Source organism: Siphateles boraxobius, unplaced genomic scaffold (assembly GCF_051911475.1).
Source record: "Siphateles boraxobius isolate OS27281-9 unplaced genomic scaffold, OSU_SipBor_1 77, whole genome shotgun sequence".
NCBI classification, from domain to species: Eukaryota; Metazoa; Chordata; class Actinopteri; order Cypriniformes; family Leuciscidae; genus Siphateles; species Siphateles boraxobius.
The window spans coordinates 16,259,713-16,272,173 of NW_027509205.1; the positions used below are offsets into that span (position 1 = coordinate 16,259,713).

Below are 12,461 nucleotides of genomic sequence, written 5' to 3' on the forward strand. Positions count from 1 at the left end.
AATGAAGAAAAAGAAGATATGTAGGAACGGTTATGTCAAAATAAAAGTTCTCTGCAAAGCTTTATTTTGCAGACAGCTGGGCGCCATGGCAAGCCTACTTACAAATATTATGACATTAAAATAAGATATCAAACGGTGAGAATGTATATGATTATCATATGTATAAAAAAACAGCAGATGTTACAATGTATGGTCAAAGAGAACTATAGCTAGTTCTAACATGTGGTTCTCACTGATGCTGTGTGCATGATGAGGACCCCGTTTATGATTAAGTTTTTATTACTTTTTTAAAAAAACTTTGGCGACGCATTTTTTACACAAATATAGATTTAAGTCTCCCACCTGTTTGTAGTATTTAATAATACAATTTTTAAAAATTTATTTAAGTATTTATGACTTGTGTATGTTTTCTTTAAAGGTGTCTGGTTTATCGTTATTTCCAATTAAATTTTTTATCTAGTTTTAAAAAATCACTTATTATCTGCAATAATTTTATCCCTTGGCGTTTATTTAGTTATTTTTTTACATAGGAAAAGCTTGATTTGTTAAAACCAAATTGAACCTAAATTATTTTGCATGAATCTATATTTTATATATAAGTTTTCTTGGAAATAACATATCCTTACATTTGGATGGTTCAACTGTTTATTGTAATGGTCATTGCAAATACCTACTAAACTGTTCATAAACTGTTTTATAATTATTGTAATTTATATTATATTTACTATTATAGATGACTTATAATTTATGCCTGCATTTAGAATAGAAATAAAGTTTGGTTCATGTTTCGATTTTTTGGTTCATGTTTGTCGCATTCCAGCCAGCGATGACGCGCTTCCTGTGACGCAGGGAGATTTTAAAACATTGTCCTTCTCAGTAATGGCGGCTACGTTCCCTTCGCCTTCGCTAAATAACAATAAATGGTACTTCACGCGCGAACAAATCGAAAACAGCCCATCTCGCCGAGCGGGACTTGATCCCGACAAAGAGCTCTCGTACCGACAGCAAGCTGCTAACCTGCTGCAGGACATGGGACAGCGGCTCAACGTGTATCTTTTTCAGTTTGTGAGGCGTCGTTCTCGGCATCTGCTGACGCCGGTTTGGGCGGCTTGTGTGGCGTTGAGTTTCAACGTTGTAATGACCTGAAACAAGTCTACCAGTAAACACGCCTTTTGTATTGTGAAACGTGTGAATTAAGGCGAATGGAATAAACGATTTCTGTCCCAGTTTTCTGTTTTTTGGGGGTTAGTTTAGGCCTCAGGGCCTAGCTTGAGGTATCTCTCCTACTGAACAATAGCACAGCCGGTGTCATTGCTTTTCCCAGTCTCCGGTGTCCACTATTTTCTTCATTATACCATTTGTTTACACTCCAGTTATAGACTTATATGTTTATGCAATTCCAAAATATGTCTGTTTGTATTGCAATTAAAAATATCCTGTCGGGGTGAGATTTGCCCTGTCTGATACAGTAACAGGACATATAGTAATTGGGGAGAGATTATGAGTTGTCCCGATTTATTTCTAGATTAATTATGATTATCATTCAATTAATGGAGAGCAGTTAAATTCTGTTTTTCCATTTTTAGGAGTGGGTGCTTTCAATCTCCATTTGAATATTGTCAAATATTAATGATTGTTGTTCTAATTAATTAAAATACAAGAATTGGATGTGAATGACAGGCCCATACCACTTTGGGGCGGATGTGTCATTCTAAGCTATGGTGGTTATGAACCTGTTGAAATCTATGGTGGTTATGAACCTGTTGAAATCTATGGTGGTTATGAACCTTTTGAAATACTGCGTTTGTTGATTTGAACAGTAATGCTGTTTCAACATGAAACTGAAGTCGCAGTAGTCTTGTCCAAACGTCTTCTCGAACAAGAAAAAAATGTAGATTGGTACTTGATTGGATGGTTGTGGTTTGGTATTGCTGTGATATCATGTGACTGACAGGTTGCCCCGCCCTCGCGCCAATAGAAACATCATCAGAGAAGAGATTTCGCTATAAAAGGGAGGGGGAGTTATTTTGATGAAACATTACAAGGGTAGGGTACATGAATTTACAACAAAAAAAAATGCACGTATAAATAAATTACAATAAATGCAATATTCCATAAAGAAATCATTTTTGATTTCATGGTGACTTTAAATGCATGTAATGTCAGTGCCATCCTTAACTTTGGACGATCAGGTCACAACTTACAATTAACACTGCCATTGTGTATATGCATCGGTTCTACATGATCCAGTCCTTCACCCGCTTCCACCGAAATGTGTGTGTCTTATCCTTCGACAAGCTTTTTGCTAAAAGTTCATATGAAACAGCTGGCTGGATTGGACAGGAATCTAACCTCTTTGTTAATGTCATGTGTTGCACAGGTGATTGCTCCTGCAGCTCTCTTTTTAGCTGCGAAGGTGGAAGAACAGCCTCGCAAGCTGGAGCATGTGATTAAGGTGACCCATGCGTGTCTCAATCCTCAGGACCCGTCTCCAGACACCAGGAGTGATGTAAGTAATGATAGAAGTTATGTCCGATTTCTTTAAACGGTCTGTGAGTCATTGGTTCAATGTATTTGCTTTGTTTAAATGTAACCTATTAGCAAATAAGTTCTTTTGCAGCAACATTTTTTTTAAAGGAATAATTCACCCATAATGAAATTAATGGAATTTTCCCTTTTTTGAGTGAAATACTTAAAGAACTTTTTTTTTTCCAGAGTCCTTGATGAATGGTGGATTTTCAGTTTTGTTTTTTTATAACCATCTTTCCTGTAAAATTAACTGTTTTCCACCCTAACTAGCTTGACAAAAATTCTTTACCAGCCTTTTTAACTCAATCAGTAATCGTTTTTAGCATATAGGGCTGGGTTAAAATATAGATTTCTCGATTTTAAGTGATTCTCGTTTTGATGAATTGATGTACTTCTTGAATCCCAAGAATCGATCTTATGACAGTTTTCAGTTGATGAATAAACAAAACTTTGTAGCGTGCCTCCCATCCAATAAATCACAATAAGCTTTGATATGAAACAGTCTCAGCTTTCAAATTATGTCAATTTAATTATGAAATTCAAACAATAAATATGTTTTGCCACTCATGAATGTGGTGTGACAGATCGCTATAGTGCAGCTCAGTTCAACTGACCATTTCTTACACATTACTACAGTACTAGTTAAAGCAAATAATCATGAATGAACATCATAAGGTACACCTGAAAGATACAGTACAGCTTACCAAAATCCGCTTCGTGTCTCATGTAAACGATTAATCAGTGTTTCACCAGCGGAAATACGTCATTTAAACAGCTCGTAAACAATGTCATGTAATGTTACATTTACCTCCGAAAAAACATTCAATGTCCATTAACTCATTAGTCTTCTAGAAAAATTTACTCCAGAGAGCAGCATTTTGCTAAATATATGCAATATATTGCATATTCATTTTATTTCTACTTAACCTGTTCAAGTACAGGATATTTGAATATCCGTTATGTTTTGTTAACGGATATTTGATTCCGTTATGTTTTTATGACAGCGACCATTTAAATTTTAATATTTTAAAATGAGTAGAAACAATTGTTATCAAAAAGTTATTATAACATTATTATTATGAAAACTTCATTTTGTGTAATGTAAATATAAGTAGCCTACACAAATTGAAATTGTTACCTTTAATATTATAGTAATATACTTAATCAATATCGAATTGAAATCAGAATCCAATTGCAAGCTTGTGAATCGAAATGAATCGTGAAATTTGTGTCAATACCCAGCCCTAGTATCAAATGTCAAATTTAATTGCAGAACCACAGCATCAGACAAAACATTGCTTTTATTTTGAACAGGTTGTGCAAGCCACAGTTTTCTTATTTCTATATTTTCATTTTGAATCAAAATGATCTCAATTTTTTTTCTCTTAGGTTGGATATGTATAATCTTCTTTCTTCAGTCTTTATCTGTTCTGTTAGTATTATGCATATGCCTCTCACTGTCATATGTTGATGAATTGAAGGGGCATAGCTTGTATAATAAGGTGCTGATTGGCTTGGCGCAAAAAAAGGGTCATCTTAATTTGACGAGAGCGAGTAAACGTGTAGTCCATGACCAAGAGAACATGTGAGTAACCTGCCTGTCCTCTCAATCTCAGACATACCTGCAACAAGCCCAAGACCTGGTCATTCTTGAGAGCATTATACTCCAGACCCTGGGTAAGTTTGGAAGGGCAAGAATGGGTCAGTGAATCACCATACTAGAGAGATGTACCAAATAACCACATTTATTCTCATTCACTGCTAATTCCCGGGAGTCAACAGGACTATCACAATCTCTTAATTAAGAGTCATTACTACTCTCACCTTTTTCATTTCTATTTCCATGTCAGTCTGGCAATGCACCCTTCCTGTGTGTGGTTTATGATGCTATCGATTTTGTATGCTGATCATATTTTGATCTTGAGTACAGTGGTGATGTCAAAAGTACTGGTACTAAATCAAAAAAAAATTAACTGTAACAATCTTTTTGCAGTACCAACCTCAGTCCTCTTGAATGCTTGGATTTTTAGTGCAATAGCATATTAATTTTATAGCATATTAAATCAGGAAATTTCATTGGTAATGGTATCAACTACTGACATTTGTTTATCGGGATAACCCTGGTGTAAACCGTCGTCTGTGTCCTGCTTTGCAGTCCTCCGCTTTGGAAAATTCTGTTCTTGTGCCCATAATGGTAATTTGTTTTGAAAACTTTGACTATAACCAAATCGCCCTACAGGCCACTTGCAAGGAGCTTGGCTCAAAGATATCTCACCAGTCAAGCACAGGAAGCCCCATGTTTGTGATTCACTCACTCATCATGTATATTGTGTGTGGGGAACTTCACCTGTATGAAGAGTCAAAGCACTTCACTGCAGTACAAATAAAAAACTAAGTCTCTCTCTCTCTCATCTCCTCTCTTCCCTTCAGCTTTTGAGATCACCATTGATCATCCTCATACACATGTTGTCAAGTGTACACAGCTTGTGCGAGGTGAGAACCAGCTGCTCACTGTAAACTGTCCTTCGTATTGCTCGGTAATGAGTACTTCTAGCCCACCAAGCTCACAGATTTCACATCTGATCACGAGCTTTCCTTTTGTTCCAGCGAGTAAGGATTTGGCTCAAACCTCATATTTCATGGCAACAAACAGGTATGTTCAGATAGCATTACTTCTGTAGAAGATACCTTACTTGTGTAGAAGTTTTCTCTGTGTACACTACCAGAACTATGTGAGGTTACAGTTACATCAATCTTTAATCCAAGTATGATGAATGAATCTGGAAATAATGTCAACTTGACTTTTTATTTGATGTATTTATTTGAAATACAAACATTTTGTAACATTATAAACATATCACTTGTGATAAATTTAATGTGTCCTTGATTACAAATGTATTAAATTCTTTAAAAAAAATCTTACTGACCCAAAACTTTTGAACGGTAGTTTATGTATGTATTACTGTAGCAATAAATGGTTTCTAACAAATATTTGTTTCTTCTCCTGTGTTTTTGGGTATCTCTGGGTGATCTCATTGCTGCAGTCTCCACTTGACTACATTCTGCCTACAGTACAGTCCGCCCATTGTAGCTTGTGTTTGTATTCATTTGGCCTGTAAATGGTCCAACTGGGAGATTCCGGTTTCCACAGACGGCAAACACTGGTGGGAGTATGTTGACCCCACAGTGACCCTTGAGCTGTTGGATGGTATGTAAATGTAGCTATTGTGTGTCTTTTCAAGTGATTTTCTTTTGAAATGGTTGTCTTTTTAATATAGAGAGAGTTTAATTCTAGAGATCTGGAAACTATGTAATTACTTATCTGTTCAGTGTTTCATTAATGAATGCATCGTGGTTTATTTAGTTCAGTTTACATTTAAAGGCAGTTTTACTAAGATTTTTAGGAAGTAACATTGGACAAAATTTTGGGATTTTAGCCGGGACAAGAAACGATATAGCCATTTAAAGAATTTCTCAAGTAATGTGTGATTTTGCCCCAAGTTGCCCTAAAGATTTTTAATAATGATTTCACAGAGCTCACTCATGAGTTCCTTCAGATCTTGGAGAAGACGCCCAGCCGCTTAAAACGCATAAGAAACTGGAAAGTAAGTCAGTTTGCATCCATTTGAATTATATCTGGATAATTGCAAATACTGTGTGCCTACAAAGTACAGTAGTCAACATTTAAAGTGGATCAAAACCTTTCATCAAAGTTCAAATACATGAATTTTGAACAATATCTATTCTTGTCTTAGGACAACTTTGGTGAACTTTTTTGATCCACTTCAAATGTTGACTACTGCATTTGGCCACTTAAAAGACTTGAAATATTAAATTTTATTTTATTGCATTAAATATCTACTGTAACCAAGTGGCTGTTTTTTTACATACTGTCATTCAGAATTTTGGGGGTTTTCATTCAAGTTTTTTAATGTTAATGTCCCCTATGCTCACTAAGGCAGCATTTATTTGATCAAACATACAGTAAAAATATTAATTTGTGAAATATTAAAATTTAAAATGATGTTTTTCTATTTATATATATATATATGTATATATTAAAATTTCATTTCTTCCTGTGATGCAAAAGTGTATTTTCAGCACCAAAAAAACATTTTTTATTATCAATGTTGAAACAAATTGTGCTGCTTAATTTTTGTGTGGAAACTGTGATACGTTTTTCTTTTTCTTTTCTAGAATTAGGATTCCAGTTCAAAAGAACAGCATTTATTTGAAATACAATTCTTTTGTAACATAAATTCCAAATTCACTGATCGATTTAATGCATCCTTGCAGAATGAAAGGGTTTGAATGAACTGTGTTTTGACTATCCAAATTGCATCCTCATAATCTTTATTTTTGCTTTAGGCTGCAGGTCAAACTGCCAAGAAATCAAAGGTGCAAGATGGTGATCAGTCAGAAGCCATTATGAACATGATCTCAATGGCATCGTCTGACAGCACGTTGGCGGGACTGATGAGCCTCTCCGCCCCTCCCTCCGCTTCTTCCATGGACTCCTCAGCAGATGATCCCAGCGCTGCAGCCTCATCCCAACACTGGCAGCCTTCCGGCAAGGAGCTACCCACTGCTAATGAACTCCATGCGCCTGCTAAGGTCTCTCTGAGTGAGTATCGGGCCAAGCACGCGGATGAACTGGCGATGCAGAAGCGGAAGTTGGAGAACATGGAGGCAAGTGTGAAACAGGGATACGCCACTGCAGCACAGGCCCTCATGAACCAGCAGAGGAAAGAGAAGCACCATCACCACCAGCAGCCCAGCTCTAGTTCCTCCGATCTGAGCAACCCCTCACCTATCGTCCTGAAGATCCCACTGGATGAGCGAGAACGCAGTTCCATAAAGACGCGCTTCCCCGTACGGGGCCAATCAGACGGCGGGGGGCACAGCAGCAGTAGCAGCAGTCGTGGATCCGAGCAGGACATTAAAGTACGGATTCGGGTTCCAGAAAGGCGAAGTGGGTCCGGAGAAGACGGGAAAAGTCGGGAGAAGCACAACAGAGATCGGTCAAACCACCACCACCATCATCACCATCACCACCACTCCTCCTCTTCCACCACTGGCTCTTTATCTGCATCGTCTTCCTCATCCTCAGCACAAAAACACTCAAGTTCTGCCAGCACCTCAGGAAGTAGCAAAAAGGTCCCTGGTGACTCTGTGCGAACGAGCTCTTCGTCATCGTCGTCTCGAAAAAGGACCCACTTGCCAGATCCTTCCACCGGCACCCACCCCTCGAAAGTCAGCAAATCGTCCAGAAACTCATTTCAGTTGCCGACGCTTTCCGGAGTGCCCTCCCACGCGATGGGGCACGGGTCTGACATCCTGAGCCTCTCGCACCATCAGGGAAACTATTCGCACTCCAAGGCGGACAAAGCCGACACGAATGGCCACAATTCGGGCGGCCAGTCCAACGAGTATCAGGACACATTTGACATGTTGAACTCGCTGCTCAGCGCGCAAGGGATGCAGCCGGCGCAACCTCAGATATTTGACTATCGCGCTCAGTACGGAGAGTACCGGTATAGCAGTAGCGCTCGCGGAGGAACCCAGCCGCCACCTTTACCCTCAGAACCACCTCCACCTCTGCCACCCTTGCCCAAATAAACCCGTTCATCCCCCTCCCCACCATTCATCCGTCCACATACACTGATCAGATCAGTCGTCTTTGGGAGTCCTGGGTTCCTTTTGTGCGTCTAACTTTCTGTGATGTTGAGTTTGACAGCGGAGTAATGTAAGGCAAAAAATTTACTTGTATCGTTTTGTGCGGTTGTGTGCGAGCGAGTGTGTTCACAACACCCATCTGTGGCAATAATGTTAAAATAGAACAAAATATTGCAAAAAAAGGCAAAAAATGTTATTTATTAAAAAAATGTACATACTATTTTTGATGTCACTCAGTTTTATATCAGCGCTAACAGAAAAACATAATGGAATTAAGGGTATGTATTACAGAATGAGAGGGACCCATTGTCCTCTTTAAAAAGTGTAACCTTGAATGCAAAAAGAAAAATGTTTTTGGTTTATGTATGGATTTAAGACCTTGCTAACAATATATGTGTCTTTTTTATTGATTATGGTATTTATTATTAGCATTTTAAAACCATAGTTCTTAGCAGTCGTTGCTTGAATGCATCAGGTGATATTTGGATTTTATTTTTATACTGTTGTAACCTGCTTCCCAGTCTGTATTTACTTGATTGATACGTCATGTATGTTTTGAGAATGAACATACGAATCCCCAATATTTGCATCAAAATGTATGTTTCTAATATACGAGTAGTAACTGAAGTAACATTTTGATTTTGTTTGGTAAGTATTTGTGGTCTTTTTTTGTTTGTAACTTTCAGCTTTGTATTCTGTAAATGACGGAAAATTGACACAAATTATTTTTACAATTTTTTTCCCCAAAAACAAGGATATGCCTAATTTGGGAAAGTATGTCTGGTAAACCTACAATTCAGAGCCAGATGCAGTCATTGTTTTAAATGGTTGTAGAACATCATGCTCATTTATAATACACTATACACAACAGTATGTCCAGCTTGTACTTGTTTCATCTTTTACTTCTGTTTGTTAATAACACAAACCCAAACGGTGTTAGACACAGGCTATTTGTCATACTACGATGTAACTGGCTTACAGTGAATATGAAGCTGCGATGGACAAAAGTACAATCTGATAAAAACAAATATTCCACCAATTTTCAGTTGAACTAATTTTTTTTTATGCTTCTTTGGTTGAAACAATGATAGTGGGCCATGCAAATATTGGTTAACTAACAAACTGGTGAAATTCATTCTGTGTGCATTTATGAACTGGTGGTACTTTTGTCCATCATACCCTTTTTTACATCATATTAAAGTGAAAGCCCCCCCCCCCCCTCCTATTTTCTCTGCCAAAACTATGATTTTCTTTGGTAGAACACAAAATATATTTTGTCTGTATAGTCAATAGGGTCCACTGTTTCTTGATCCCCAACATTCTTCAAAATATCTTCATTTTTGGATGAACTATCTCTTTGAATATGGCGTCCATTTTATGGTCTGTTAGGTTTGTATTTCTATCTGTCTCAGTTTAAACACTCAAATCAGCACTTATAGATTGAATGGCGAGCATACTGACTGCTCATGTTTACTTGTTGCAATACCTCCATTTTTGTTTAACATTAAAGTGCGTTTTCGCCATGTTGTAATTACCGTAATTACGAGATTTTCAGCTCAAAATTGCAGCTTGGATGGGAATTTTCTGAGAGCTCTTACTTGTACCATGTGACAGCTGTACCACCTTTAGGCATTAATACTTTTGCCATAGACATGCATAATTCCCAGTCCGAGGACGTGAACAGCTCTGAATAGAACGTCACGTGTTGTCATTTCGAGATTACGGTAATTACGACAAAGCGTGAAAGCTGCATTATAACCGTAACAAGGTCATTTTAGTGTTTTCAAGTGATAAGCCATGCAATCCTGATTTATGAAATCTTGCATGAACGATACAGTGCACATTAAAACTGATAGGGTTTTGAGCCAATCGTTTTTTACCTTTAACAATATTGTCTCCATATTCATATCTTGCTTGATCATGTTTTTGTATGCAGTTAATAGCACAATAATGCAGATTACTATATGGATCAGTCTCTGTAACTTTCCTCCTCTGATTAAATGGCATGACTTTCATTGATCAATTTACAGACAAAAAAAATGGAAGCATGAAATTGAGTTTCTACTGTGAGTAAATTTTACTTTAATAAATGTTGCGTTCTTTTATTAAGATGTTAGCAGGGATTCCTCCATAATTTGACCCCTTTCCTGATTGTGCCTGTTGATGATGAGGAACATTTCAGGAATGTTGTGAAATTAAATGTAACACTATAAGCTATAAAAGACCTGTCACAGTTTTGGCATATATTCCTTATATGATGCACTCCTCATGTCCTGTCCCTGTTTTATCATTTCTAAGTGTAATTTGAAGTTTTAACATGTTTTAGTTTTGTGTTTGCTGGTGTCTAGTCTGCTTCAGTAAGACTAAAGAGAAGGCGTTTTGTGGGTCTAATGCAATCCATGTCACCACTGTATTTTCTATGTACCTCCATTCTCAAGAATATAGCGTTTTATCAAATGTATATACTGTTTTCTGTGTTTTAGTGGTACCACATGAACTCTCAGGTTTTGAATTGAATTGTTGGGGTGTTTCTTGTCAGAAGTTAAGGTTTGCATTTTTGTGAACTCGGTTCCTTTTTATAAATGTGGTTGATGTATAATAATGTTTTTTGAGAAACATACTTGTGGGTGTTTTTCTTACCGATTGCAGTGTAAATTGTTGTAATGTGACGGACGTTCTACTCAAGCTTCTGCCGTAAAATTCCCTTTTCCGATTTTTATACGACAACTTGACCAGTTTTGCTTCCACCTGATGTCAACAACACCTTTATGGTTTGCCTTTGAATTCAGTGCTGGAATAAAGAGATACAAGAATAAACCAGGAATGTTAAATGTGGCTATTCAGAACACAATTTTGAAAATCTGAAACCATTCTGAAAAGCCGAAAATCTGGGTTAACCAAGAAGTCACAAGAGCTGTTGTAATCCTGATTAACTTTCCATTCCAGGCATTGTTGTCTAGATGTAATGTGTAACTTATTGTTTTATTGACGCCTTATTATTGAACATTATCTGGATTAGTGGCATAATTCAGATTTTATATTTCACCCCAAGATCAAAAGAAAAATTATTAAAAATTTTTACATTTATAGTATAATGTACCAGTAAGACATTTTCCCCATCCTTATAAGTGCAATTCAAAAAATGTGCTACAACTATTTCACTGAAATTTAGTGCTAAATTGAACCTGTTAACCTCTGTGCATTAGTATTCACGTAATGTAATGATTCTTGCGGACTTCACAGTGAATGAGTGCCCAGACCTGAACAGACTCTATTGTTCTTGGAGTCAGCATCCTTGATCTCGCATGACTCACCAGCCGCCTACAGCAGGTTTGACACAATTTACCCTTCATTCGCATTTAGCATTGTTTCTCATACACATCTCAAAACGAACACTTGCAAGCTTATCTTACCAAAACTCATTCTATCGCATTTGTAAGGATTGGTAAAAAAAAAAAAAAAAGGCAAAAAAACGTAAGATGCTTATGGCCACTGACCCAATTAAGAAAGAAAGCCTTAAAAAGCGTCAGATTTCCAGCCACATGCAGTGCTCCACTGATATCACATGTAAGTATTCTCAAGCTTGGTTCCTCATTAAAAGAAGCTCAGCTTAGAAAAGAGCTTGTAATCTCAATGTGACTCTTAAAAAGAAATAAGCCTCAATATATCAAATAAAGTATTTTACATTCTTAAACAAAAGGTTGTTCAGTGGTTGTTTGCAGCGCTTCTTTTTATAGTTCTTTTTATCTTTTACATTTGAATATTATTTTTTTAAATCTATGGTTATTGATGTTTTCTTACAAGTACTTCGAATCTATATTTTGGTTTTAGGTTTCCCCTTATATTTTTAATAATAAATTACTTTAGGTTCAAAGTGGAACCTTTACTGTTTTTTAAGTGCACATGCACGGCTGATCAGTATAATTCATAAATGAGTTTAATCAATTAGTGCAAGTAATATTTAATGGAATTGTAATCTGATAACTCTTGCACAGCATCACTGACATGCACGTCTGTGTGTCGTATCAGCATCCCCGACACCTAGAAGCTTAGAGCCGATGACAAGAAACTCGAAGCTAAAGACAAAGAAGCCCAGAGCTGACTACACCTTTGATTGAAAGTGTGATTATTATTTTTTATACTTTAATATTGAAGTTTTATTTGCCCTAGCACTTTCGTTTATTATAAAAAGAAAAGTAACCAATTAAAATAAATTTAATTGATTACAAAAACTGCTTACCGAGGCTTTGATTTTT

At 36.8% G+C, this 12,461-nt stretch overlaps 1 protein-coding gene across 2 annotated transcripts; it reads left to right on the forward strand.

Annotated features, from left to right (window-relative positions):
- Positions 1-803: 803 nt before the first annotated feature.
- Positions 804-11,022, forward strand: ccnt1 (cyclin T1). 2 transcript variants are annotated; one of them, XM_077218918.1, is made up of 9 exons: positions 804-1,049; positions 2,193-2,274; positions 2,381-2,509; positions 4,146-4,206; positions 4,960-5,022; positions 5,137-5,182; positions 5,574-5,737; positions 6,064-6,134; positions 6,898-11,022. In XM_077218918.1, the coding sequence occupies exons 1-9, from the start codon at positions 880-882 to the stop codon at positions 8,146-8,148; spliced, it is 2,037 nt and encodes a 678-aa protein (XP_077075033.1). In that variant the 5' UTR covers positions 804-879; the 3' UTR covers positions 8,149-11,022. The 2 variants fall into 2 exon arrangements, with proteins under 2 accessions (XP_077075033.1, XP_077075032.1); XM_077218917.1 differs by having other exon boundaries at positions 838-1,049; positions 4,960-5,182.
- The last annotated feature ends 1,439 nt before the right edge of the window (positions 11,023-12,461 follow it).

Excerpts from the sequence above, each read along its gene's own strand:
- ccnt1 (XM_077218917.1), top strand. The coding sequence starts at position 880 with ATGGCGGCTACGTTCCCTTCGCCTTCGCTAAATAACAATAAATGGTAC. Across the intron at positions 4,207-4,959 it reads CATTATACTCCAGACCCTGG|CTTTTGAGATCACCATTGAT; the intron begins GTAAGTTTGGAA and ends TCTTCCCTTCAG. Across the intron at positions 5,738-6,063 it reads GACCCTTGAGCTGTTGGATG|AGCTCACTCATGAGTTCCTT; the intron begins GTATGTAAATGT and ends ATGATTTCACAG.